This window comes from Engraulis encrasicolus, chromosome 24 (assembly GCF_034702125.1).
Source record: "Engraulis encrasicolus isolate BLACKSEA-1 chromosome 24, IST_EnEncr_1.0, whole genome shotgun sequence".
Taxonomy (NCBI): Eukaryota; Metazoa; Chordata; class Actinopteri; order Clupeiformes; family Engraulidae; genus Engraulis; species Engraulis encrasicolus.
The window spans coordinates 27,795,266-27,822,765 of NC_085880.1; the positions used below are offsets into that span (position 1 = coordinate 27,795,266).

General features: G+C 46.7%; 1 protein-coding gene across 1 annotated transcript in view; it reads left to right on the forward strand.

Moving 5' to 3' along the window:
* The window catches only part of lrmda (leucine rich melanocyte differentiation associated), a 264,754-nt gene that overhangs the window by 228,867 nt on the left and 8,387 nt on the right, over window positions 1-27,500 (forward strand). The window contains exon 6 of the mRNA XM_063191103.1: window positions 5,661-5,745. Within this exon, the coding sequence (XP_063047173.1) occupies window positions 5,661-5,745 (85 nt within the window). The remainder of the gene's footprint in view (window positions 1-5,660; window positions 5,746-27,500) is intronic.

Sequence of the window (27,500 nt, forward strand, 5' to 3'; positions counted from 1 at the left end):
ATCAGATCTCTTCAGCAGAGAGCTAGCTCTTCATTTGTTATATTCTTTTTTTCTGCTTTTGTTTGTGTGTGTGTGTGTGTGTGTGTGTGTGTGTGTGTGTGTGTGTGTGTGTGTGTGTGTGTGTGTGTGTGTGTGTGTGTGTGTGTGTGTGTGTGTGTGTGTGTGTGTGTGCTGTGTAGTGTGTGTGTGTAGTGTGTGTGCTGTGAAGTGTGTGTGTGTGTGTGTGTGTGTGTGTGTCGGTGGGTGTTGTTTGTGTGTGTTTGCACTTTTTGTTTGTTCGTCTGATTGTGTGTCTGTTTGTGACTGTGTGTGTGTGTGTTTCTGATGGTGCTTACTGTCTGTGGTATTGTCAATCTGATTTGTCTGATGTTCCTTAGTCCATTTTTTTCATTGTTTTTTTCTTTTTCTTTTTCTTTTTTGAAGAAGGGAACAAACAAGGGAACTATAAGACATAATGCTTCAATGAAAATAATTTTTAAAAAGATGTTATGCTTCAATGGACATAATAAAAACATTTTTTTTTTAGTCTTGGCCCAAAAAAACCAAAAACGTTTCAACAAGCGTCAGATATTTTCCAGACAGCACTGGCAAATGGTAAATGGACTGGATTTTCTGTATATAGCAGCTTTCCACTCCTTCGAGTACTCTAAGCGCTTTACATTGTATGGCTCACATTCACACTCACATTCACACACTAGTAGCAGTGGCTATCACGCAGGGTACCCATCTGCCACCAGGAACAAATTTGGGGTTAAGTATCAGGCTCCTTTCTTGCTGCCATCTTGCTAAGTATCGATGGGGTCAGGCAGAGCGGGGCTCGAACCTGCAACCTTCTGGTTGCTAAACAGACTCCTCTACCACCTGAGTCACTCAAGTGATCGCAGTCGATTCAGTCGTGTGTGGGGGGATGCTACGGAGAAGAAGAAGAGAGACACACACACACACACACACACACACACACACACACACACACACACACACACACACGCGCGCGCACACGCACGCACACACACGCACACACGCACACACACACACACACACACACACACACACACACACACACACACACACACACACACACTCAGAGAGAGAGTGAGAGAGACAGAGACTCTTTGCTGTCTGTGTGCTTCAGTCCCTCCAAGAAATAAATGAATTCATGGGATTCGAGGGTGCTGATCAAAGCGGCAGCCGACCCCTCTTGTCCAAGCCAACCTTTAAGCAGAGACATTGGCTGCCCGGTATAAACAGCTGGGATTCAAATAGAGATTTTCCTCTTTTTTTCAAACAAAAAGCCCCCCAACCCTTCAACCTTTTAGTTTTTCAGGGATTCTCATTATCAGTACCCACCCCCCCCTTTTTTTTCCCCTGTGCAGGATGGGTCATTGCAGGAAGAGAAAAGGAAAAGAAAGGAGGCAAGGAGAAGTGGAGTGGAGAGGAGAGAAGGGTGTAGGAGAGCAGGAGGAGGAGGGAGGGAGTGAGGGAGGAGGTGGGAGGGTTGCTCCGATTAATCATCCTCGGGGAGGGGGTCTGTGTTTGATCAGGAGAGAGGCGCGTGGGGTCAGGTGGAGGGGGCTGGGTGTGTGTGTGTGTGTGTGTGTGTGTGTGTGTGTGTGTGTGTGTGTGTGTGTGTGTGTGTGTGTGTGTGTGTGTGTGTGTGTGTGTGTGTGTGTGTGTGTGTGTGTGTGTGTGTGTGTGTGAGGGGGGGGGAGGGGGTAATCCTTGAAAATCTCTGATGTTGACAGCAGGTCACTTTTTTGTGTGAAGTCTGGGAGGAGCCCCCTTTGTGATTGACACGGCGTTGTGGCAGTGGGCGGGTGCCTCTGGAAAGGAGGGTGGTGTTTTTAGGCGAGAGAGGAGGTAGAGCAGCTGCATCTTAAGCTGTGAGCCGGGGCCCGCTGATGGACCCTGAGAATATTCGAAGTGGGCCTTGAAATAATTATCTAAAAAATCCAAATCATATTGGTGTTTGTGTGTTGCTGTTGATTTATTAGAGTTTTAATTGTGTATCAGGTCGGCAGTGGGCCCCGAACATTTGTGAAAATTTCAAGTGGGCCCCAAGTTGCAAAAGGTTGGGAACCCCTGGGGTAAAGGGTTGGTGTGTCTGGAGGCTTTTGGAGAGAATGGTGGCCATGCAGTGGCGGAACAACTGTACACAGGCCCCCAGGGCTGATGAGGCCCCCCTTACGGCCTGCTAAAGTCATAATAGGGCCCCTACCACCAATACAGGAGGGCCCTGGGCCCAGGGGCAAATGCCCTGCTTGCCCCTCCTACTGTATAGCTCTGCCCATGTGGCCATGCCTGTGCACCTCTAGGGCGGTGGCATTTAGGCAATGGGAAGGGTAGAGGGCTGCTGGGGTGTTTGAGGATAGACGTAGTGGATGGCTTGGGAGGAGGGTTTTGGGGCTGGGTGGAGGAGGGCTTTTGGAGATGAGGGTGGCCATTGCCTGCATGCTTCTGAGCCAGCCCAGTCAGGCCTAGCCTCCGCCCTGTGGGTGGCGCCGTTAATAATGTGGCAACTGGGAAGATTAATTGTGGGCCAACGGTGGGATTACGAGGGGGCTTTGTGCGTCCGAGAAAAAAAGGGGGATGTTGTCATAGGAAAGGCCCTCTTGATCTGTCAGCCTGAGAGGAAATTAGCCAGGGCAGGTTGGAGCTGAATTCTTAGGAAACGACACTGAGGTCATGGAAGCCAAATGTGAAAAACGGGGAGTGAGAGAGAGAGAGAGAGAGAGAGAGAGAGAGAGAGAGAGAGAGAGAGAGAGAGAGAGAGAGAGAGAGAGAGAGTCAAACAGAGTAACACTGCTGACAAACTCAGAAATGCACCGTAAGCCCACACTATCAGTCGACAAGGTTTTGCAGGTACCTACGGTTGGAACTTTAAACAAGACCCCTTTGCATTCTAAGCTCCGTATTTGGAATCTTCTAGAATCCTCTACAATTTCTTTCAAGGCATCTCTATCGGTTGTTAGCTGTGATGAATGTAGCTGTTCAATTCCAGGGCTGACCACTTCATCTTTTCATTTTAATGTACTTTTTTGTGCTTTGTATCCCCTTCCAAGGCCAGCACATTTTGACCAAAGTCTAGTTTTCATTTGAGATGTCCTCAGCACCGTGAGAAAAAAAAAACATCTGAAAACAAAACAAAAAATGTTCTTTTTGGTTATTTGTATTTGTCACTTTGAATTCCTGTAGTGATTAAGCAGCTTCTCTGCTCTGGGTTTGCTGAGGTGGAAGGTGTTTCTGCAAAGACATCAGATATCAGAACGCTATGATATACCGCCCTCTCTCTGCTCACAGTGCCGGCAGGCCACAAGAAGAAAATAGTGGGTACTTTTGGTACACGAACAAGAGACTAAAGGAAATAATGGCGAGTGTAAATTTTTGACCCATAAAAAAGAGCTGGCTTGTTCTTCCCTGCTTTGTCCTCAGCAGATTTGTTTTGTCCCACACAGTCTCAACTGTTTAGTGTTTGAAGTGTGTGTGTGTGTGTGTGTGTGTGTGTGTGTGTGTGTGTGTGTGTGTGTGTGTGTGTGTGTGTGTGTGTGTGTGTGTGTGTGTGTGTGTGTGTGTGTGTGTGTGTGAGAGAGAGAGAGAGAGAGAGAGAGAGAGAGAGAGAGAGAGAGAGAGAGGGAAAGGTGAAGGGCTGCCACATGCGACCACGTGGTGTGGTGGAGGTTTCATGCCACCTGTTGGCCTGTAAATACTAAGCAGGCTGCCGTATGGTCCGGGAGGGAGGGAGGGGTGGGGTGGGGTGGAGGCCCAAAGAGTGAGCGTCTGACCTTGAGATGACCTCCAATTCCTGTTCATGGATCGGCTGTGGAGTGGCCACCCCCTTGTTTCCCCCACGTCCCCCCTCATCCCTTTCTCCTGAGGACCCGCAAAGCTAGAATCCCCAGCAGCAGCTCCCAGATCCTCCCCTTACCCTCGCTCCCCTGCTGCTCCACACCCCCACCGACCACCTCCCTCCCAAACAGGCAGGGAACAGATAATCAAAGCCAGGGTCGGCGCGTTGCTCGCACCCCCCCCTCTCCACAAAGTAATGAAACCTGCCCTCCTGTGCTCAGTGATAAAACACGAATGGTGGCTCAAACATTTTCTGCCCCACACTGATAAAATTTATGGCACTTGGACAATCAGTCAAGGCAATGAAATCTCTCTCTTGCTCTCTCTCTCTCTCTTGCTCTCTCTCCCTCTGTCATTTTTTCATTTCCTCTTTTTCTCTGTCTCTCCCTCCCTCACTTTTATCTCCCTTTTTCTTCTTTTATTTCTTATCATCAATCTATTTCGATCTGGCTTGATTTGGTAGTGATAAATGGCCACTTTTAATTTTGAATTTCTTCACAGAAAGGGAGTGTATGACAAATTGGTAATAGCATTGTGCTATTACTTTGCGATCTCAGGTTGATCGAGAAGGCGCACGCGCGCACACACTCGCCCACACACAAACACAAACACACTCTCTTTTTCTCTCTCTCTCTCACACACGGACACACACACATACACACACACACATATGCACACGCGCACGCACACACACAGAACCTACAACTACCGTTTTTTTTGTTCAGTTGCATAGGTGCACCCAGATATGTTGAACCTGATAAAAAAAATACAACTAATCAGTTATGTATTATAATCACCATTAATAATAATGATATAATTATTGTGCTCAGAGGAGCATTTTGTCTATGTCGGACACATTGATTTATCTCAAACTACCTCTGTTAGAGTCATACATTTCATTACTATATTATCAGTTTAATATATTTTTATAGAATATGTTTTCAGGTTTTTGTGCCTCTATTTCAAAAGGACAGTGAAGAGTAGATTGGGAGAGAGAGAGGTAGTAACGTTGGGAAATGACCCGGATTCAAACCTGGGTCCCCATGTGCAATGTCGGCCACATATTGTATTATGGGTCTTGCAGTGCTCCACAGCACCCCCATGATTCTCATCAGCCTGATCTCACAGAAATCTGTGAAATAAACACGGACCCTTGGGATACAAAATCTGTGGCAGATTTTGCCAAAATTCTGTGTTGGGTGTCATGGAAATGTTTTCTAGGATGGACTCATGGAAGTGCTTTCTAGTGTTCCCACGGCACTATGTTAAGTCTATCTTTAGAAAACTGACAATCCGGCCTACAGCACGTACTTACCTTTTCCAGTCGGTGGATACCAAATTGTATTATTAAATTGCTATAGCAATTTAAGTTGTGCCCAGAGCAAAACAATCTCTAATATAAACCCTAACCAGTCAGTAAGGAAATGTTTTTGAGAAATAACTTTTCTACTTGTATTGGTTGATAGGCTACCAAATTCTTGTGCTAAAGGAAATAATGCTAGCAGTATAAGATGTTCCTTGACCAAACCCTAATCCCTAACCTGTCAGTAAGAAATATTTAAGAAAAAAACAAATTGAGATTAGAAAAATCCTGAGAGAACATCAGTTGGAACATAAGACTGTGGGAATATAGATAAATGACTTCTATGGGCCCATCACAGAAAGCACTTCCATGAGTGACCCCATCACAGAATTTAGGCAAAATCTGTGATCCTGCCACAGAATTTACGTCACTATAGTTTTTGTTCATTTCACGGAATTCTATGAGATCATATTGTTCTCATGATCTTCTTATTATCTTATCTCATCTCATACAGGAGTCCAGTGAGCGGAGGGCTGAAAACAGCGCCACACCTTACACACCTCTACCACGGGGATCCAGAGATGGCAAAAACCACAAAGGTGAGACCAGCACGCGCCGCAGGCTAGCCATGGCTTTGGTATTACAGTACATTTTTCTCATGCGGAAGTAAATTGACTAATATCCTTGCCCAGGAAAATTCATCACAATTTTCAAATCGGCGGCATTAAATGGTTTCCCTATACTGTATATATGACTGCATAAGTGATTAGGAGAAATTTATGTCCTACACATGGCTAGGTTGATATGTTTTAATGTTTAAATTAGTAGTGTTCGGCTGGCAGAAGAAAGGGGAGAAAAGATGAATCTCCATAGGGTTAATGTAGAGGAAGGAAGGGGTATTTATGCATGGGACATTCATCACTGGGTGTCATTCACATGGACACAGAACACCTGAGTGCCTCATCTCTCTGGCCACCCTTGTACTGTGTGTGTGTGTGTGTGTGTGTGTGTGTGTGTGTGTGTGTGTGTGTGTGTGTGTGTGTGTGTGTGTGTGTGTGTGTGTGTGTGTGTGTCTGTGTGTCTGTGTGTCTGTGTGTCTGTGTGTGTGTTTGTACACGTGTGTGTGTTAGTATGAGTGTGTGTGTGTGTGCACCGTGTGTGTTAGCATGAGTGTCTGTGTGTGAATGTGTGTATGCGTGCATGTTTGTGTGTATCTATGTATCTATGAATCTACCTCTGTGTGTGTGTGTGTGTGTGTGTGTGTGTGTGTGTGTGTGTGTGTGTGTGTGTGTGTGTGTGTGTGTGTGTGTGTGTGTGTGTGTGTGTGTGTGTGTGTGTGTGTGTGTGTGTGTGTGTGCGCGCGTGTGTGTGCGCGCGCATGTGTGTTAGCATGTGTGCCTGTGTGTGCGTGTGTGTGTTAGCGTGACTGACTATGTGTGTGTGTGTGTGTGTGTGTGTGTGTGTGTGTGTGTGTTAGTGTGACTGTGTGTGCTAGCGTGCGTGCGTGCGTGCGTGCGTGCGTGCGTGCGAGGTCATCTGTATGCTCCATGGCCCCTTCACCAAGGACAGATCTATTTCACAAAGGCTGACCCGCATCTTTCAAATGCGCAGCGAGGAACCATCCGGCGCTTTGTCAAAATCATGTTGCCTGAGAATAGTCCATTAAAAGGTGCACAGGACCTGACATATGAAATATTTTTGCTCCCCCTTTAGATTTGGGCAGTCTGACAGTCACCATTTGTTATTTTTACGATACTGTACTGCGGCGTTAGATAACACAGCCCTAATCTTTGTCCTTCACTTCCTATTCCACCTCCTGCAGTCATCCTGTTTTTTTATTATTTATCTCACTCTTATTACATATTCTATTTGGTTAATGCACTCCCTCCATCACTGTAACGCTTTTATTTGCGTTCACCTTTGACTGCGTGATAAAAAAACATACTTTAATAAAATAGCAGAGAGGGTTTTTAAGAGTAAGGGATATTATTTATTTGTAGTGTTTACATTTTTTTCATTTTTCAGGGGTGGAAATCTTCACAGCTCTATCCTTGTCTTAGCTGAGAGGACTTATTAAAATATACTTTGTATTATTGTCTTTCAGGGACAAAGACACTAGAAAGGCCAGAAACAAAGGGGTGTTCGCACACACACACATACACACACACGCACGCACGCACACACACGCACACACACACACGCGCACACGCACACACGCACACACACACACACACACAAACATACACACACACACATACAAACAAAGAATAGTACACACACACATATATATCACATATGTATACGTATAACACACTCACAAGGCATGCACGCACGCACGCACACACACACACACACACACACACACCTAGAGACACACACACACACAATCCAGTTCCCCGCCATTGCAGTGGCTTAGACAGTGCCTATCGCTAGGCGACAGGATTAGAGGCCCCGGCCTGACAGCCCACTGTCTGATACTGAGAGGCCCCGCGCGATTTCTCAATATCTCCACAATTGATGTCACCTGCACCCGGCACCCGGGGCCGCCTGAGCCAAGGTGCCAACGGTAATTACAACAACCTGGAGGTCTCCGGAGGCAGAGGAGCGCTGGCAGCTCAGTGGCCAGGCCACGGAGAGAAGAGAGAGAGAAAGAGAGAAAGAAAGAAAGAAAGAAAGAAAGAAAGAAAGAAAGAAAGAAAGAAAGAAAGAAAGAAAGAAAGAAAGAAAGAAAGAAAGAGACAGGGAGAAAGGTGGGGGGGGGAAGAAAGAAAGAAAGGAAGGAAGGAAGGAGGAAAGAAAGAAAGAAAGAAAGAGCAAGAGACAGGGAGAAAGGTGGGGGGGGGGATAAAAAGGCAGGAGAGATGGAGAGGGGGGCGGGGTAGGAGGACACTGTGGCTTTGGGGATAAGCCCCCTGTCTGAGGCCGTTTGGAGTCAAGTAAGGCTGGACAAGCAGCAGAGCAGACAGACCAGGCTCTCCCCGCCCGGGAGGAAAGAAGGACAGAAAAGAAAGGCAAGGAAGGGGAAAAACAGGACAAGAAGAAAAGGAAAAAAAACAGGGAGAGGTAGAGAGAGCGAGAGAGAGGGGTCGAGGCAAAAGAAAGGCCGTATCTCAGCAGTGGGCTTGACATTGAGGGTGGACTGCGGAGACGGGGGAGGGGGGGACTGAGCGGGCGAGAGGCCACGAGGAGCGAGCACCACTGTCAGGTCTGCTTTAAACTCCCTCCGAGGCCCCTGCGAGAATGGCTCCGCCGCACGGCCAATCACCAGCGCCCGCCACCGAATTGCCGCAGTCATTGACTGACCCAACACTTTCCTCCGAGTGCCTCTTCCTGTTACAAAAGATTTGCAACAAAAAGGGCAGTGTGTGTAGCAGCGTATGCAGCGTTGTAGTGTTCATGTCTGGATAACAGAGCTTTATTCTCTCCAAGACCTTACTATGAATAATTGAAAATGTGTGTGTGTGTGGGGAGGGGATAAATACAGTGGCTTCCCCAGTTCCTCTGGACATTGGCTATGCACCGGGCCGCTGTCTCTAACGCTGTCGCGTATATTACGGAAGCCAGATCCGACTGTCATCAATCTTCTTTTTAGGCAGCTACACGAAGACCAAAGCAAGTGAAATTATACTCCTATATCAGGCCTGCTGCCTTTCCCTTGCGCTGTTATTCTGGGCATGGTTCCAGCTGTGTTGTATGTATGTATTTTAAATGGCACACAACTGTTATTAAAAGCCCTGGAGGAAAAGCCTGCCTTCAAAGAGAAATCTGCACTGACGACACCCCAGAGACTCTGGCACTTTTTTTTCTTGCCTTTTTTTTCTGCCTGCAGTTTGCTTTCATTATGGCTTGGCAAAGGCTCTCACGTCAAGAGAGAGAGAGAGAAAAAAAAAGCGCTGAACATATCTGAAGAATAAACTGTTTTACAGTCACGGCAACAACAAATAAACAAACATCTGGAACCGTTCAGCGCATTCCATTAAAGGCACTGCTGCATTTTTTCTCTCTCTCTCTCTCTCTCTCTCTCTCTCTCTCTCTCTCTCTCTCCTCCTGTTCTTTTGCCAAAAAGTGAAAATGATGACAAATGGCCTGTCGTGTGGGCAGGGGGAGGCCAGATGACGGAGCTGTGGGTGCTAAGCACTGACTTTTAGAGCTCAGTGGGGGTAGTGGGGAGGGGGGATGGCTACACCTGCTGCTCCTCTCCCCTCTCACCCATCACCGTACATCTGGAGAGCACACGTCGCTCATTTGCTACACAAAGTTTGGTTACTAGGCTCTAGGCGTCGTTCAAGCATTAGGGCTAGTTGTTGTAAGAAAGAATTAAATAAATGATTGGCCATTCTGAATATTTTTGCCAAGATTATGTCTCTTCATTTTGGAGGAATATGTATATCTTCATTTGATGGATGGGAGTTGCTGGTACACATGGTTCTACGAAAACCCTTTTTCCTAGCGGTTTACAAGGTGAAGCGTATCAAATAGCCTTTAGCTTTGCCTCTGGCACTGTTGCTTTTACAGGAAGGATCGTTGTTGCTCTTCAAAAAACCCAAAACTGTAAATGGTTTTTGTTCATTCATCAAATCTCAACACGTAAACTGAAAGCCAAACCCTGGGCCTCTGTGATGGTTCTTTTTTTCCACTCATCTCACGGCTTCCTGCGATGCGTCAGAGTATTATATGGAGGCCGTGACCATAAAACGGTCTCGGGGAGCGAGAGCGAGTCGGCCTTGCCTCTGGTGTTCCTTATTAAAGTCCCGTACGTGCTCGACAGGACATTTCAGGACGGAGCTGATGATTATTCCAGTGGCATCGCTCCCCAGATGAGGATCATTCTCATACTCAAGACGAATGTTGGCCATGTCTGTTGAGCCGGGCCTGTTGTTTAAAAAGGAGTCCATCGCGTGGACATTAACCCCTCCGTAATGCTTTGTTGTAGTTTTATTTCATTACACCTTTCTGATGGAAATATTGGTTGGTTTGCCATTCGTCGTTAGAACAAATGTAAGTGTCTATGTGAGTGTGAGAAGACGGAAAGAAGGAGCATGGCTTATGTGGACTTTATTTCAAAGTGACTTTTCTGCTGGCTGTATTAGTCTGCTAGTTATCACACTGAGGGATGTGTGCAGTCACTGTATAGTTCCAACAGGAAGGTCCACATTAGCGCACGTCAGGCACCAACGATAAACATCTAGGGGAGCAGACTTTACGAAGTCAGCACCCCTACACACCCTCTCACACCCGCCTTCTGTATCTGCTGACATACACACACTGCACATACTGTACGCTACGCACATGCTAAACGGCCTTTAGCCCCATCCATTCAAGACGCTCACTTGAAGTCAGGAAACATTATCTAGTTTTATAGCATAAACAGTACCTGCCTGTGGTCTACTCTGGATGTCTTTTTTTATATACACACACTGTGTTTTTTTCCGTTCTCCGGTGTCCTTTGTGTCTGTGGAATGATATGATATTACTCTTCTCAAGAGCCTGTGGTACGGGACGGGAGGCCTCCCAGGAGCGGCTTGGCTCTGCAACATGAATATCCATTAGTCTGGCCTAGGAGATTAATGAGGAGCCCAGGAAGGAGCCAAAAGAGTTTTGTGATCCTTCACGATGCATCTCAAACACTCAGCTGTCTGTCGAGCTGAAGGATGGGAGTCTCTTCCTTTTATTTTATATTATATTACTGATTTCTTTTTCCTTTTCAGGTGGGGCTTGGGGGTAGTCAAGACTATTTTTTTATCACAGTACTGGAATGCAACACTTGGGTTGTCTTCCGTATGAAGTGGGAGAGATTAAAACGCCAGGGAAGACTTAACTTCCTTGACAGTTTAAACTGCTGAACTCTTGGCTTGCCATTTCTCCCAACTGCTTTGAGATTGTTTCCTTTCCACAGTGTCATTACCCGCCAACGAGGATGGCACCAGGCGCACTGAATAATTCTGTTTTGTGTTGGGTTTTGGGAAATGTCATTGACACCATTGTTTTTTTCCCTTCTGCCTTCTCTTTTTTTCAGTCGAACTTTGCTGTTTGATGTAGCTGAAGCAAACCTCAGGAGCTTCAGTCTATGATTCCTTTTTTAAAAGCACAAGACTGTTTTCAAGATGATGACGCTGTCAACTTAGCGCTTCCATTTGCTTAGGTTTAATTTAAGATATTTGTTTTATTTTAGTGCAGTTATTTGAATGTGAAGTAAACACCGCCTTTTTTGTTAGCGATGATGTTATTAAGCCATGTTAAAGTCAAGTGTGCTAAAGGCTCAGAAGTTGTTATGATGAGGCGAGTAAAGCGTAAACAGCTCAGTTAAACGGCATCTTTTGAAAATGTGAAAGGTTAGGATATATAGAACTAACGGCACTTGATCATGAGGAATAACAACCAACTACAAGCCGTATCTATTTATACCCACTGTGCACTTGGCTTCTGGAGTTAAGCGATTCGTCAGCCCTGTGCTGAGAAAGTGTCAGTGTGATGGACAAGGGCATGAATGTTTGCCAGCTGGTCCGGCCCACTCGCAATAACATTCTTGCCGTGCGTCGAGGACCTTGGTGGGATTCCCAGCAACGCTGCCTGCCCTGCCTGGCGCTTCTCCGGAACATGACAGTGAATATATCACACAAATGGATACCCCATGCTCGTGTTATAATCAGCTTCAAGAGTGATTGCTAATGCAGTCAAACCATTATTCACATCGCGGGGGTGATTTGTTGCCCGCGTGTTTGGGATATCAGAGATTGTTGGCTCGTGTTTCCGCTCTGCTTTTAGTTGTGCCAAAACGTTAGCGCAGGTTAGGCACGGCTTTCACGGGGTTTCGAAACGTAGGACTTTATCATTATAATTTATGAGGTCGACGGCATGCAGATGGACGGTGAGGGGGTTGTTTTTAGCGTGGCAGGTTGGCCTGGCCTGGTTGCCGTTTGGTCCTCGGGTTTCTGCTGGACCGCGTGGTCAGAGCTGGACAGCCAGGTGGTGGGCCATAGTCTCCGCTTTAACACCAGTCCACCACAGAGACGAGATGTTGAAAGAAGTGCTGGCAGCCTGCGAGAAACCGAAGCCCCATCCAGTCTCCGCACACCGAATCTCATCTCGTGTTAGTAGTGACTGTGGAAGTAGGGGGCCAGTGGAAATATTTAACAAGACGTTTCTCTCACACAGGGGGGTTGGATGTGCCATAAAGCAGTAATTCAAAACCTGTTGGAAGATATGTTCTTGAAATATTGCGACTGAAATATTGTGTGTCTGTGTGAGCCTGTGTGTGTGAATCAATGTTTGAAAAAGTTTTGTGTCTCTCTTTCCCCATATTGTCTCTCTTTCTCTACTTTCTCAGTGACGGAAACTCTGCTTCTTGCCTTTTGTTTATGTGAGCGCGGAGCACGCTGCGATTGAATTACAAATGACGGCAATTAACCGTATGACAGTGTCCATCATTCTACTTTAATTGTGCGCTACATGTTTATCGGGCCTATTAATCACCAAAATCAGATCTGGGAGGGGGGAAGACGGTCGGTCCCCCCCTGCATGCTGACACGCGCGAGAGCAAACGGTCTCATCTGGGATCTCGTATTGCCACGGCCTTGACATCGTCAGTGCTAACTCATGGGGCTTGTTCCCATCGAATGCCATTTGTGGCCCACTTATGCTAAACAGCAATAAAAGCACATTTTTTTAAACAGCAAGAACATGATGATAGAAAAGAGGCTTGTCACCTTGGGGACACGATGGAATTTGCGAGTGATTCATCTGTGTCGTTTGTTTTTTCCCATGCTCAGATATTCTCCCAGCTATGTTGCTACGTTGGTGCAAGATGCCGAGCTCATCTATCAGCTACTGCAGGCTCCAGCGAACCGTTGTCTAAACCGTTTCTCATTCACTGGTGAATTCTGTGATTTATTGTCAGCTGTCTTGACTTCAATACACAATCACAAGACACTTACACTCTTATGTCTGGACTTGGACTGATGTGTGAATATCAGGCTGCCAAGATGAATGGCTGTAATAATTTATTTGATCCATTTTTGTTTTCCCCCTCATACAAAATTGCATGCTGCATTCTTTGGTGTAGTAGTTTGAAGGGACGGATTCAATCACCATGTCTCTCCCCATTACGGCAGTAGCTGACAACGTAGGCTTCTCCGCGTGATGCCTGATTTAATTTTCATTTATGTCATGTTAATTGCAGTCAGATTTTTAGAATTCACTTTGTGGTTGTTAAGCCCCCTTTTCTGTCCTCGTTAGAATTTCCTTTTTTTGCTGGAGTTAAACAATATTTGCCATTTTTCTAGCTGGAATATCCTGTAACCAAACCGAAAAAATAGCAAGGTCACTAAAGTGCTACATTCTAAAGCAGCCTTTTAATCTGTCACTATGATTTGTTTATGAAGTTTCTGTGAACAGACTGAGCAGGTCTCTCCGTCACTGTAATGCGGGCTGACAAGTTATTTTACTGTCATAATTTGATTGGGTGATCATTTTTGACGTGCTGTGTCGCTGCGAGACTATTGAGTTGACTGAGTCATGAGGGGTGAGAGAGGCCTAGGAATTAATTCCAGGCAGCCATGATTTACATAAATATGGTTTTGTCATCTCTCCAGGAAATGTGTGTGTGTGTGTGTGTGCGTGCGTGCGTGCGTGCGTATGTACGTGCGTGCGTGTGTGTGTGTGTGCGAGCGCGTGTGTGTGTTTAACAAAGTGTTGCTGGCGATTAACCTTACTGCTTCAGGTCACCTGACCAACTCAAGAACATGTCAGTTTTTCAGATTTGGCTCATGACATTTTCTGGCACATTACAGCCAAACTTCATCGAATTGCACATGTCAGCTCCCCTTTTTCAGAGCAGGCACAAATCTAAATATTTTGCAGTATCATTGATATTATTTTTATTGTCAGAAGATATTTTTTGTGACTGAATTGAATTCTTTTTACTGCCTGTCTTTGTACAGTCTCCTTAACAGCCCTGAAAGAAGTGCAGTGAGGCATGCCAGCAGGCTTGCATGTTCTCTGATAAAGTCGTTTTTAGGAGAGAGAAAAAAAGATACAGGAGACCAGGGAAAATGTGATAAGAGAAAGGGGAAAGTGTGTCTGATTGTGCCAGTAATGGAACCATTCTTAAGACTGAATCGCTGCAAATGGGGCTGCCCCACGAGAGAAGGTAAAATATGCCTGTGCACTTGACACCATTAAGCTATGCTAACCAGCGCCCCTGGGGACCATCTGAGCACCGTGCTTTCCTCCTCCTCCAGCTCACTGCGATGTTACCAGCCAGTGCCACCATCAGAGACTGGAGAGAGAGAGAGAGGCGAGGGGAGGAGGAGAGCTGGCAGTGAAAAAGGGATGAAAATGGCATGAAATTAGATGAATAGAGACGAACACACACACACGCACACACACGCACGCACGCACGCGCACACACACACACACACACACACACACACACACACACACACACACACACACACACACACACACACACACACACACACACACACACACACACACACACACACACACACACACACACACACACACAGCCTACAGGATGGGGTCCTTTCTGTCCTCCAGACACTAGTGTGGGAATGAAATGTTTACATGTGTGCTGACCTAGTTGCACTTCTATGGACATGGCTCAGGGCCTCGATGTATTTGTTTCTTTCCAAGTTCCTTTCCCCATGCATGGCTGTGATTACAGGGAATTGGATAAATAGGATGTACGTACTACAGAGCCTGGAGTTTTAGAGATATCGTAACGATAATCTGCAGTGCTGGTACCCTTATGCTCTTAGAGCACTTTACAGTGTGGAAATGTATCTCATGTCATGTTTGATTTTGTTGGGGGACTGAGCGGCTAGGCACGTCATGTGTGCTATTATTGCTGGAGGAGTATTGCAAAGGAAGAGGGAGTTTGGTATGGGTACGGTATTCAGATAACCTTGGGGGACATGGACCAGTGTCGACCCCGGGCCACCACCTCCTCCAGAATCACTAACTAACTCTGACATTTGGGCTGTGTGGAGCTGCACAAGTCACCGCACAAATGCACACTGACTGGGGTGTACTGAAGCTATGTTCAGCGTGTCCATCTTTTTTGTTGCTTGTTTTGTCTTTTTTACTCAATTGAGGATTTCATCGATTTTTATTTTGGCCTATATAATATTCCAAAATCCTCAAAAGCGTCAATGGTTGGCCAGCCATTGTTATTCGGAAAATAGTAAGGAACTGTTTAAATGTTTTCTCGTGCCACTGCATGATTGTCCGGCTTGATCCTCATTATATTTGACTTTGTTAATTCCGGTGGCCCCGGCAAGAACAGTGCAGCGCCTTTTTATCGAGCTCTAGCCATCCCCGATTCTTTCGCCGCCGCTGCCGCCGCCGCCACTGCCATACCTCAGCTGGGGACTTACTCAAGCAGCCAAGCACATAATACGCCCTGAGCTCCCCCTAACATGTAGGATTATAATTAGCTTTGTCAGGTCCAAGCCCCCCCTCCTCAGCCTCACCATGCCCACCCCAGCCCCCCGCAGCCCCCATGCAGATAATATGATAATACGTCTTCATAACCGACCGACCTTACATGCTCAATATTTCTCTCCTTATGAAGATTACATGTCAATAAAGTAATTGAGTCCCAGGGTCTGTGGCACATGAAGATTTAGGTTATTGGACTTTTCAAGGCAGTGATGTATGACCGTTATTATTCTACCTGTCAGGGGATGGGATGTGCACCGAGCACCGACGTCGGTCCGAGGATGTCAGGGAGAGAGAGAGAGAGAGAGAGAGAGAGAGAGAGAGAGAGAGAGAGAGAGAGAGAGAGAGGGAGGCAGAGGGAGGAGGAGAGGAGAGGCAAGGGGGCTGTTCCTCAGTGGCGAGCAGCATGGTTAATCATTCCCTCGTTCAGCCAGCCAGCCAGCTCCCGCCCCCCACCTCCACCTCCAATCTTCCTGGCTGCTGCTGCATGCTGAAGCAGGATGTGTCATGTTAATTAACAGAGGCAGAGATTCTGTAAACTCCTGTCCATTAGAATGGGGGTGGTGGTGGTGGTGGTTTGGGGGGTGCAAGGGAAGCTTCCCTTAATGGATGTTCAGCAGTTTCTCATTGTTATGTCACGGCCGTCATAGATCCCTGTCTCGGCCGCGCGTCGTTTGTTTTAATTCGGGCACGCTTCATCTTCTCGTCCCCGCGTCACCCAGCACTTCTGATCCGCCATGATGCCCGGATCAAATGGCATGTGATTGGTTGGCTGCCTCGCTCAGCATTTCATTGCCTGTTTACAGGCATTCGTCATTCAGACTGTACATCTCTATTTGTATCTAACTATGCAGTGCAGTGATTGGTGTCTTCAAGTTCAAGGCAGCATTTTATCTAATAATCACATTGATGGGTAATTTTCTGATGTGAGGAGTCATCCATAGTATGTGGTGGAATACCCTTGGTCCTAGTGAGTTTTTTCCTTTCACTTCAATTGTTAAATAATTTGACCACATCTAACTTTTATAATTAGAATGAATCAGCTGTTTTTGTGAATGGCTTGAACAAAATGCAATGAAAACACGTATGGGGTAAATAATACATACAGTATATGCCATGTGACTAGGAGTGAGACCAATATGGAAGTGCCATCACCCAACACAAGGTTACCTCTTCACCCACACCCCACAGGGTAGAAGTCGAGAGAAGAAGAAGAAGAAAAAGAGAGGCTGGCTAGTGTTAAAGGATGTTTTACTGTGTCCCTTTGAATTAAGCCGTGAGATTGATGCCAGGCAGGCAGGACGAGGCAGTCATCTGAGTGATCCCTTCACTCCATCACCCTGACACCGGGACCTTCCAGCAGGGGAACAGTGATCCATGGTGATGGTGATGGGCACGCCCTGCCTGCACTGCCCCCCGACAACAACCCCGCCCAACACCACCCCACCCCACCCCAAGCCCGGCTTGCACCGTCTGCAAACCACCCCAAGCCTAGCCTGCACTACCTGCACGCCACCCCAAGAACTAGCTGCTGCTGCTGCTGCTGCCACTGCCATCACCGTGCCACTTCTGCTCTTCCTCTTCATCTTCCTTCTCGTCCTCCTCCTCCTACACCTCCACCCCCTCCTCCTCCTCTTCCTATTCCTCCTCCTCATCTTCCTCCTACTCCTCCTCTACCCCCACCTCCTGCTCTTCCTCATCTTCCTCCACCTCCTCCTCCTCCTCCTCCTCTTCGCTTCCCTTGTTCTTTTTATTTCCATCCCCTCGCCCTGTTTTCTGTCACTGTGTCATGTCACATTAGTGTCCGCCAGGCAGCCACCAGGCCCCAGGTAGCACTCCATCACTCCATCAGGCTTCAGGAAGCCCGAGCTGAAATGAGGAGAATAAGGGGAGGAGGGAGGGAGGGAGGGGGACAGCACAGCACGGCACAGCAGACGGAAAATAGAACACAGCCGGCGCCTCAGCAAGCAGTGGGGTAATAAGTGTTAAGGGCGTGTGTTGTGGTGTTACTGTGATTTTCTTTGTGTGTCTGCGCGTGTGTCCCTACATGTGTCCGTGTGTGTGTGTGTGTGTGTGTGTGTGTGTGCGTGCGTGCGTGCGTGTGTGTGTGCATGTGCATGTGTGTGCGAGCGTGCATGTGTGTGTGTGCGCATGTGTGTGTGTGCGTATGCGTTTGTGTGTGCGTCTCTGTGTATGTGCACTTGCATGTGTGTGTGTGTGTGTGTTTTGACCGTCTGTGATCTCTGCAAGGGTCCGCAGGCGCCAGATGCGTGTCCCCTGGTCAGACAGGTGTACAGTACGCTGTCTTGATCTGTGAGCACAGTGGCACTGAGGAGACCCAGATTGGTATTCATGTCTGTCACTCGAAGGGATTGTCAACTTCGAAGTCACCTCATCTGAGGCGGTGTTTAAGGCGTTTGGTCATGTGGTAATTGACGCCCGGTTAGGAGCGAGGTCTTTGTTTCTGTGACCCAGTCAGGTGTTTGATGGAGCTGCTGTGGCACGGCCTTTATTGCGTATACTTGTGGTCAGTGCTCAGGCACAACACAGCGGTTTGGATGTGAGAGCTATCACTACAAAAGCCTGATGTATGACCCCCAATCGATTGCTGTGTCTGACATGTTTTGACAGTTGAATAGCGTAGTGTTAAGTATCATAGGGCACGGTGGTGTATGTGATGCTTTGATTTCGAAGAAGAAAAAACAATGGCAGCCTAGCAGTCAGTGCACAGTGTGAAGTAAGGACAGGGTTGGGTTGATGGATATTGTGTCCAGATTTTAGTTGACATGACAAACTGTGTTGGTAAGTTTCCCTATGACATACTCCAGGATGATTTTTGCAACACTTGCGAATGCAAATGTGGACTTGCTCTATGGATTTGTGTTTCTATGGATTTGGTTTTTACATTTCTTAAAGTTGTGCATCTTGCCCTATTACTCTTCAATGCTTGGAAGTATTTTCAGGTAGTTCTATAATAATGTTGTTTATGCTTGTATGCATGTAGCGGTAGTATCATGAATATCGTTTATGCATGAATAATGATTTTGCATATTATGATGGAAATGAGAAAATTAATATTTTATGATTTGTAAGGATCACATTGTGCGCAAGTGTATCATCCACAACATTTTAACAAATCACCTTGGCATGTAGCTTGTTCCTCCAGTGTTGTTTGGCTGTCTCTAGTTTGTCCAAGACGTGGCGGAGGACGTGTGTGTGTGTGTGTGTGCGTGCATGTGTGTGTGTGTGATATGAAGTCACCCTGTCTGTCACTCATCCGAGTGCAGTCGGCCAGTCAGAGCGCCACTCAAGACTTCAAGCTTGAGTGACAGTGCTGAATGCTGAACTTGAGCGTCCCCTCTCCCCTTCATGCGATGTTTGACATGGCGCCCATGACCTGTCTGATGATTGCAGTCTTTTGGGCACAGATGACCGAGCACTGGAGCTATCCTTGGCTCGCAGAGCCCGTTTGAATCACTCTAATTGACCTGACAATAGACTTCATTACACATTCTTTTTTCTCGTGGTGTATCGGAGGATAATTATTATTTAATGCACACTTATTCAGACTGTCGTTAATGCACGACCTGCCTCTCCCAATGTCAAAGAGATTAAGAGCAGAGTCATCACGGCGCCGAGATGATTAATACGACGCCGCTTTGTTATTGAATCCTGTCGGAGCGATTCAACTTTAAATGAGCAACTTTCTCAAACGTTCGCCATTAATAGGGGGAGCCATTACTGGAAAATCAGCCAAATAATGAATTGCAGTGCGGGGCCGTCGGAGCACTTATCTGCCCTCTGTCTTTAATTAGAAATGGGGCCTGTAATGATAGAACCAGCCAGCCTCATAGATCCCCCAAATCAAACTGCCTTTTTTATGGATAAGAGTTAGCTAATTATGACTTGGATGGGTGTTAAATTGACTATTAATGGCACAGATGTATTAATGAGCACGAGTCTCCCTTAGATGTAATTAGGGCGGTATTAGCCAGTGTGCCCCTTTTAATTGTTGTTTGTATAACGAGGTAATATAATTGAATTATTTTGGAATTATGTTCAGTGTGGAACTAAACACTGAATGTAATGCGGCGTGCCACCGCTGCGGAGCCTGCTTTTCTGTTCTTGGGGTCGTGTCTTACGGTGACAAAACCATTTCCAAATTCCACACACAGACTAGCTGTTAGCGGCATTGTGAGGCTGTTTATGATTGGCCCATATATTATTCCGCTGAGATTAGCGCTTTGTAAACTGTGTGACGTACGCGGTTCCTCAAATTACCATCCTCTTATCTTCCGGCCACAGAGGGTGTCTGTGTGGCTCACGCAGGCTAACTGTACGCAGAATAAATGTCATTAAAATTAATTTAACCAGCCTTGAATTAGGCCTCCGCCATAATCTTCTTCTTCCGTCAAAATTTATATCCTCCAGGATTCAATTTCCTTCCCCGTGCTCATAAGTTGGGAGTACAAAGAGAGATAGGCGTTTTATCAGTAGGGGCTGTTTGAGCACTTCATTAATGAGTCCTGTCACTTTCAATTCACACTATTTGACCGTTGTAATGTGGGCAGCTGGAGTTGCCTTTGCGAGTAATGCTACCTCTCAAGGGTGAAACAACAGAGAGAAATGCTAATGGCTTGGGCTACAACAAAAAGGAGCACTGCATTTATATCTTTTTTTACACTAGATGAACACTAAGGCTGCTTTCCAAACGCACCTCTTGTATCATCTGTCAGTGGGGAAAAAGCAGTTCTCATTATAGGTCACTTTTAGAGGGTGAAGTAAAGTAAAGCACGCCAAAGCCCATTTTGAAAGAGCTCCAAAATATATAGATGGGTTGTTTTTCTTTTTTCTTTTTGCTTGATTGGGAAAATCATGTGGAAAATCAACCTGCTATTGATCAGGGCTTTTGAGGCACGACCTGGCAGCGTTCGCCTGACAAGCTATCCTGCTCTGGCAGAGGCAAATCTCTCAGCTCCCCCCCCACACCACACCCCCATCCCCACTTCCATCCCGTCTCTCTCTCTCCCCTGCTTTCTCGTTCATCAGCCCAGCCGGCCCCATGGTTCGCACATTCCTCCACATCGTGTAAATATCTGGGGGTTGGACTCTTCTTCTTCAATAAATACAAATTTGCCTTATGAATAAAAGTCAGAGTCTGACAGTAAAGTCAAAACATCCTGCCAATAAAAAACCTCCTTCGCGTCAAGGGGTGCCTCCAAATCTCCAGCCGTGCAAATAAAACAATGACATATTTTAACCGGGCTTGAAGGGAAAACGTTGAAAATCTAACACAACTCGGCTAACATTGATCCAAGCTGACAGGTTTATTATGTCCAGAAAGCACAAATGCGACGGCGTCCAGAATGAAGTGGGCTAGTAGTTTTGGGGAAACATATCAACTCCACTGAGGAGCTGCTAGATGGTTAACCGACTCCAACAGCATTTTTTTCATTGTGCTTTGATGAATTATACTAGTCCTGTAGAATTGTAGCAAATTAAAATAAATATGCAAATTTAAATCAATTAAGCTATTAAGAGATAATCAGGGTGTTCCTCAGACGTGTAACATTGGGACCGTTGCATAAATCACACAAGGCATCTCTTTTAGATTATTCATGGTTTATTAATATTTATTAGGACAAGCATTCTTGGTTGTCTGTGCTGTATGACGTAATAGAGCCAAAATTTGCCTTCTTTTCAATCTTTGTGAAGTGTTGATCGTTCTGTATTTATTTTGCACCGCTATGTCACAAAAGTCTACATCAGGTACAGTATGTTGACAGGTAATTTTTCATTAGATGGCCTTTGCTTCCTCCACTGTGAAAGCCAACTGTCCTCTGGACTTGGTCTATTTTCAGGATAGGTCCAAGTTTTCCGTATAAGAGCAAGCTTTAGAGGCCCAAATCAATTGCAGTGATAGTATACTACTCTATTATGATGTTAGTACATTATCATTACTTGCTTGTAAATTAGTATAGACTTAGTTTTTCAATATCCGCATAAACTTACATGATATATTGGATGTGTATTTAGGTGTTCACAACCTACTTATCCCAGTGGAGTTTTTTTTCCAAATGTCCTCCAATTTGTTATTTTTTTATTAATTAATTTGCTTTACGGTCATAAAATATTGTACACATTATCAACTGACCCGCATTTAAAAGCAGACAGAATTACTATTGAAGCCTCTGGCCACTATATTTGTGTGGTAATCATCATTTGCAGGTTCAATTAATCTGCGAGCTGCGTCCCTAACGATAATAGCAAACAGCACGCCGCAGCCACCACCAGTGCTACGGTATGGTATGGTGTGCTCGGCCCTGTGATTGCGGTTGCAGCGAGTGGAGGAGGCATTCATTTTATTGTCAGCATAAACGCTGTTGCTCCTCTCATTGGCCCTTCGCTTCCTGTTCCTGTGCATAGGCAGGCCTGTCCTCTCTCTCCTCTCCTCCTTTCCTCTCCTCCTCTCCTCTCCTCCTCTCCTCTCTCTCCTCTCCTCTACTCCTTTCCTCTCCTCCTCTCCTCTCCTCTCCTCTCCTCCTCTCCTCTCTCTCCTCTCCTCTACTCCTTTCCTCTCCTCTCCTCTCCTCTCTCTCCTCTCCTCCTATCCTCCTCCCGTACTCCCCTCCTTTCTTCCCCTCTTCTCCTGTTCTCCTCTCCTCTTCTACTCTTCTTCTGTTCTCCTCCTCTCCTCTTCTCCTCTCCTTTCTCCCCTCTCTCTCTTCTCTCTCCTCGCCGCCTGCCGCAGCGGAATCTTCCCCCCGTCTTATTTGTATGCGGTGCAATTTTCAGTGCCGACTCGACTCCCCAGCCTGTGCCGGAGTGAAAAATGGGCCGCGTTTTTTCCTGATAGTCCGTGTGGATGTGGAGTATAAATGGCTAATGAATTACAGATGAACATTGACGCAAATTAATCTTCCTGATGTCCCCCAGGTTATATGGCAACCATTTAAAAGTTTAATCAATACACTAAAGTTGAAAACATGCAGGCGCTGCAGTTGTTTGCCCGTAATAAACATCAGCGGGGAATTGGAAAGGCACACACCCAGTGCATGCATCATAATGACAGGAATTTATGTTTAATGGACTAAATATTTTTTATTGGAAGAGAACAAATGTCAGCTTAACTCCATAAGTTATGCATTGGTCTTCCTCTTCTGAGGCCCCTGTTGAGAGATGCCTGACACCGGCTCACAGCTTTCATGCAGAAAAAAGAATGAGACTAGACAGCTCTATTCATTTTTTTTCTCCATCGTGCTCTTGGATTGTGTTCGATTCTCTCTCTCTCTCTCTCTCTCTCTCTCTCTCTCTCTCTCTCTCTCTCTCTCTCTCTCTCTCTCTCTCTCTCTCTCTCTCTCTCTCTCTCTCCCTCCCTCCACACAAGCACAAACACCCATTCTCTTACATAGCCCGTGGTATGCAGTTTGGGCTGCAGACAAAATTGTTTATGAGGATAATTGTTCAGGTTTTCGATCACACCGCCACCTTCTGATTTACCCCTTTCCAAATCCCTAAACAGGATTCATGTGGCAACTCTTAAACCAAATCCCTTCTCTTTTTACCCCCATCAACACCCACAGTCTGGGAAAGAAAACAAGAAGTGTAATATGAAAAAGATTGAAGGAAGAATGTTATCTTTTCCAGCACATGCTGGGAGATTCTCTCTCCCTTGCCCTCACTCTCATGCCCTATCTTTCACTGTGTGTGTGTGTGTGTGTGTGTGTGTGTGTGTGTGTGTGTGTGTGTGTGTGTGTGTGTGTGTGTGTGTGTGTGTGTGTGTGTGTGTGTGTGTGTGTGTGTGTGTGTGTGTGTGTGTGTGTGTGTGTGTGTGTGTGTGTGTGTGTGTATGTGCGTTCGTGTGTGTGTGTGTGTGTTCGCGCGCGTGCGTGCGCGCGTGCGTGCGTGCGTGCGTCCGTGCGTGCGCCTGCCTGTGTGTGTGTGAGTGCGTACGTGCATGCGTGTGTATGTGCATGCGTGCATGTGTGTGTGTGTTTGTGTGTACATGCATGCGTAGGTACTAGGTACTGTATGTATTTCATAGCTTCTCAGCAGTGTCAGACCTCTTTTTCTCCTCCTTTTTGCTTTCGGGCCAAAAACCTCCTCCGTTCAAGAACACATGGGTCCATTTGAGCCCCAGCCCGAACAGCATCAGTCTCCAGCACCTCCTGCCCATGATTTAATAGCTGACACTGTCCAGGCTCCTGATTTAATACGCTCCAAATTGTCTCGGAGGAAATAAGGAGCAGCGAGAGGAGAGGAGAGGGGGTGGGGGGGAGAAAGGGAACGACATTTGAATATTAATTCCTCATGATGACTGATATCCATTGGCTTTAGTGTCAGAGCGAGTGCCAGAGTGAACCTTTCTGCTGTAGCGCATTGCCGTCTAATATTGGTGGAGGGTCATCTTCAGGATAAAGGCTGCTCCCTGCGGATGAGTGACTCATAGCATTTTAATGGACCTTCACAAGAGCTTTTATGTGACACTTTTCACATATCATATACATGTATTCTCCCACATACTCCCCCCTGTAGCATGCTTTGCATTACACACAGGAGAGCAGTTTATTTTGTGATTATGCACCTTGTCTTTGCCTTCGGAAGAAAATAAATAGCATGAGAGAGAGAGAGAGAGAGAGAGAGAGAGAGAGAGAGCGAGAGAGTTTGCGTTTGTGTGTGGGCACAGGTGCGTGCATGCATGCGTGCGTACATTCATGCACGTGTGTGTGTTTTTGTGTGTGTGCACGCACGGATGTGTCTGCGTGCGTGCGTGCATGTGTGTGTCTGTGTGCCTGTGTGTATACATATGTGTGCATGCTTGCGCGTGTGTGTGTGTGTGTGTGTGTGTGTGTGTGTGTGTGTGTGTGTGTGTGTGTGTGTGTGTGTGTGTTAGACCTATGATTTTTGGCCCAGGCCCGAGCCCGAACCCGAACCCGAGCCAATTTCGGGTCGGGTCAGGCCGGGCCTGAAATGTCACTCATTACGTTCGGGTAGGGTCGGGTTCGGCTTCTCTATCGTTGACAGTTTTTTTTTTTTTTTTTTTTTTTTTAAATAAATAAATAGGCTATGTAGGCTGTGCGTTAATAATATTCCACGTCAGTTGATAATCCAGCAGTGCAGTGCCTGCTGCTAGAATGCACGCGAATTTCCCTCGCCTCTCCCTCCCATCACAGTGCGCTGAGGCATTTCGGCCGTGTTTTGGCCACGAGAGACGCGTGGTCTGCAAAAAACAGAGGTCGCCTCATCAACCCGACACATACTGTAGCCTAATAAACTCTTGCAATGGCAATTCAAGAACTCCTTCATTCCTGTTCTGCTGCTCGCGTCGTTGTTCTTCTTTGTCTCGCTGTCTCTCTCTGTGAAAGTGCCGCGCTAGATTTTTAAGGTCGTACTGCTGCTGTGGCTTATGGCCCAATGATCAGCCGGTCAAAATGACGGACGCCCTTAAAATTTTCCGCCAACTCTTAAAAAAAGCGTCAATGATGGATTATCGCTTAATGTAACCTCTGTGCACTGCAGTGCAGCATACACAGAAATATAAAAGATGGCCTGCATGTTTATACAGTCTATTTAACTTAGATTTCGTAACAAAATACTTTAATGGCTTTAATTTAAGGGCTTTGATTTGTTATCATAGATCACCCCTCCCATACTATAAATAATATTTGAAATTTCGGGCTTCCCTCGGGCTCGGGCCTACACATCCAATAATTAGTCGGCCTCGGGCCGGGCCCGGCCCAATTCCCATGGGCCCATGTCGGTTCGGGCTTGGATTTTTTTACCCGTTCTTACCTCTGGTGTGTGTGTGTGTGTGTGTGTGTGTGTGTGTGTGTGTGTGTGTGTGTGTGTGTGTGTGTGTGTGTGTGTGTGTGTGTGTGTTTGCGTGTCCCTGTCTGCCCTACAAGACATTCCTGAACAGACCAGTTTCATAGGTGCATCATCTGTCTGTCCATGTCCTTAGTAATATTTGCTTTGCATTCAAAGCAAGAGTCTCCTCCCTCTACGTCGTCAAGGTGGAGCCCATCAGCCAATGGCCACCAGCCCCAGCTGAACCCCCTCCCATCCCCATCCCCATCCCCACCTCCACACCCCTGTCCACACGTCCCTGTGTGCCTGTGAATGGATGTGGTGACTGTCTGGCCAGGCCATTGTGTGGCGAGATGAGGCACTCGGGGACTATCCTAAATCTGCATAGCGAGGGGAGGGGAGGAGAGGGGAAGGGGAAGGGAAGGGGAGGGTGGTCAGGGCCTGCCACTGTCACCGCCACTGCCACCGCCACGGTGGCCGTGATGTTGCAGCTGTCTGATAAAAGGACATGCGGCAGATATACGATATGTGGGAATAATAGCACACAGTCTCATGGCTGCAGTCTGGCCCGCGCTCATAACTCAACTCACATTCACCGGCATTGGCTTCAGGATGCCTTCACAACACGCACACGCACACATGCGTGCACCTAAACGCACACACTACACACTGTCTCACACATACCTACCCACACATAACAAAAAACTGTTCTGTCTTCGCCCCCCTTTCAGGTATTATCCCAGCCCTTTGAGATAATAAGGAAAGTTTAATTGCGTTGTTAATTGATTTTTTCCCCCCACAACATTATTACCTTGATTGATTGCAGCGGCTGATGGAGACACGGCGCGAAGGGGTTTTCGCAGGCGGAGCGGAATAGCAGTCGGCGGGGGTGAGAGAGGTGGGAGAGAGGGGAGCTTTGCAGAGAATAGATAACCTTGATGTTAAGAGCTACATCCTTCGGATATGTCTTTCCTTGACATATTGATGGCCCTTGAAAAGAGGGGAGCTGATTGTATGCAGAAAGCAATCATTAAACCCACTTCAGGCGGGCCGCTGTTGATGAATTTGTTTTCTCCCGGTGCAACCCCTCCACCTCCACTTCCACCCCCCCACACACCCCAACCCTCGTTAAACAAAAGACCTCACTAGACGAGGCAGGGGCAATTTTTCAATCGGTTAACTGAGTCTTTTCGGCCTGTCCTTCCACGGGGCTGTTTATTAAATATGGTACATATTTTCTGATAACAAGAGTCTCGGGCAGGTCAAGCAACCGAGCTCAGAGATTTAAAGGCCCCCCATAGACTCCGGAATGTCGGTTTTTTAATGCGGGATATATATTCTGGACTTTTAGGAATGTGGTCATCTGCCTTTTTTAAAGCCCCCGGTTCAGTGGAGTAATAACTCAGTTATAATATCTGGTTCAGCTATTCTGTCTCATCCCCCGAAACTACAAAAAAATGAGTGATTGCACATCTCATCTTGTCGTTACGGAAACCTACGGCTTGTAGCACTGATCACGGGAAGCCACAGATGAGGACACTTTTTTTCTAGCGTGCTGCAGCTGGCTTTGAGAAAAAGAAGAAAAATATCTCTCTCTCTCTCTCTCTCTCTCTCTCTCTCTCTCTCTCTCTCTCTCTGTCTCTCTCTGTCTCTCTCTCTCTCTCGTGCGTAGTGTACTCTTGCCTTTGAGGACACACAGGTTCATTGCCATTGATGAGAGCCTTTCTAAACGAAAAGAAAAGAAAAAAAATCCCTCCCCCCTGTCTCTTAAAACAACGAGCTACGACATGCGGAGGAACAAAAGCACAAACTGTTCCCCTGCCAGGAGTGAGCATGATGGAAACATTAGCTGCCAGATAGCTGTGAGTCTGTCACAGTAATGCCTGGATGTCTGCTGGAGGAGGAGGACGGCGGACGAATGGGGGCCTGGGACTATAGGGAGCTGTGCAGAGCAGAGCAGAGCAGAGCAGTGCGGGACAGGGCTCCTCCGATCCCATCACGATTCGGGGGGGGGGGAGGGGTTGCAGTATGTAGACGACGCCAGTGCTCTGACACAGCGCAGTCTGTTTGGGAGCTATCAGCTCAT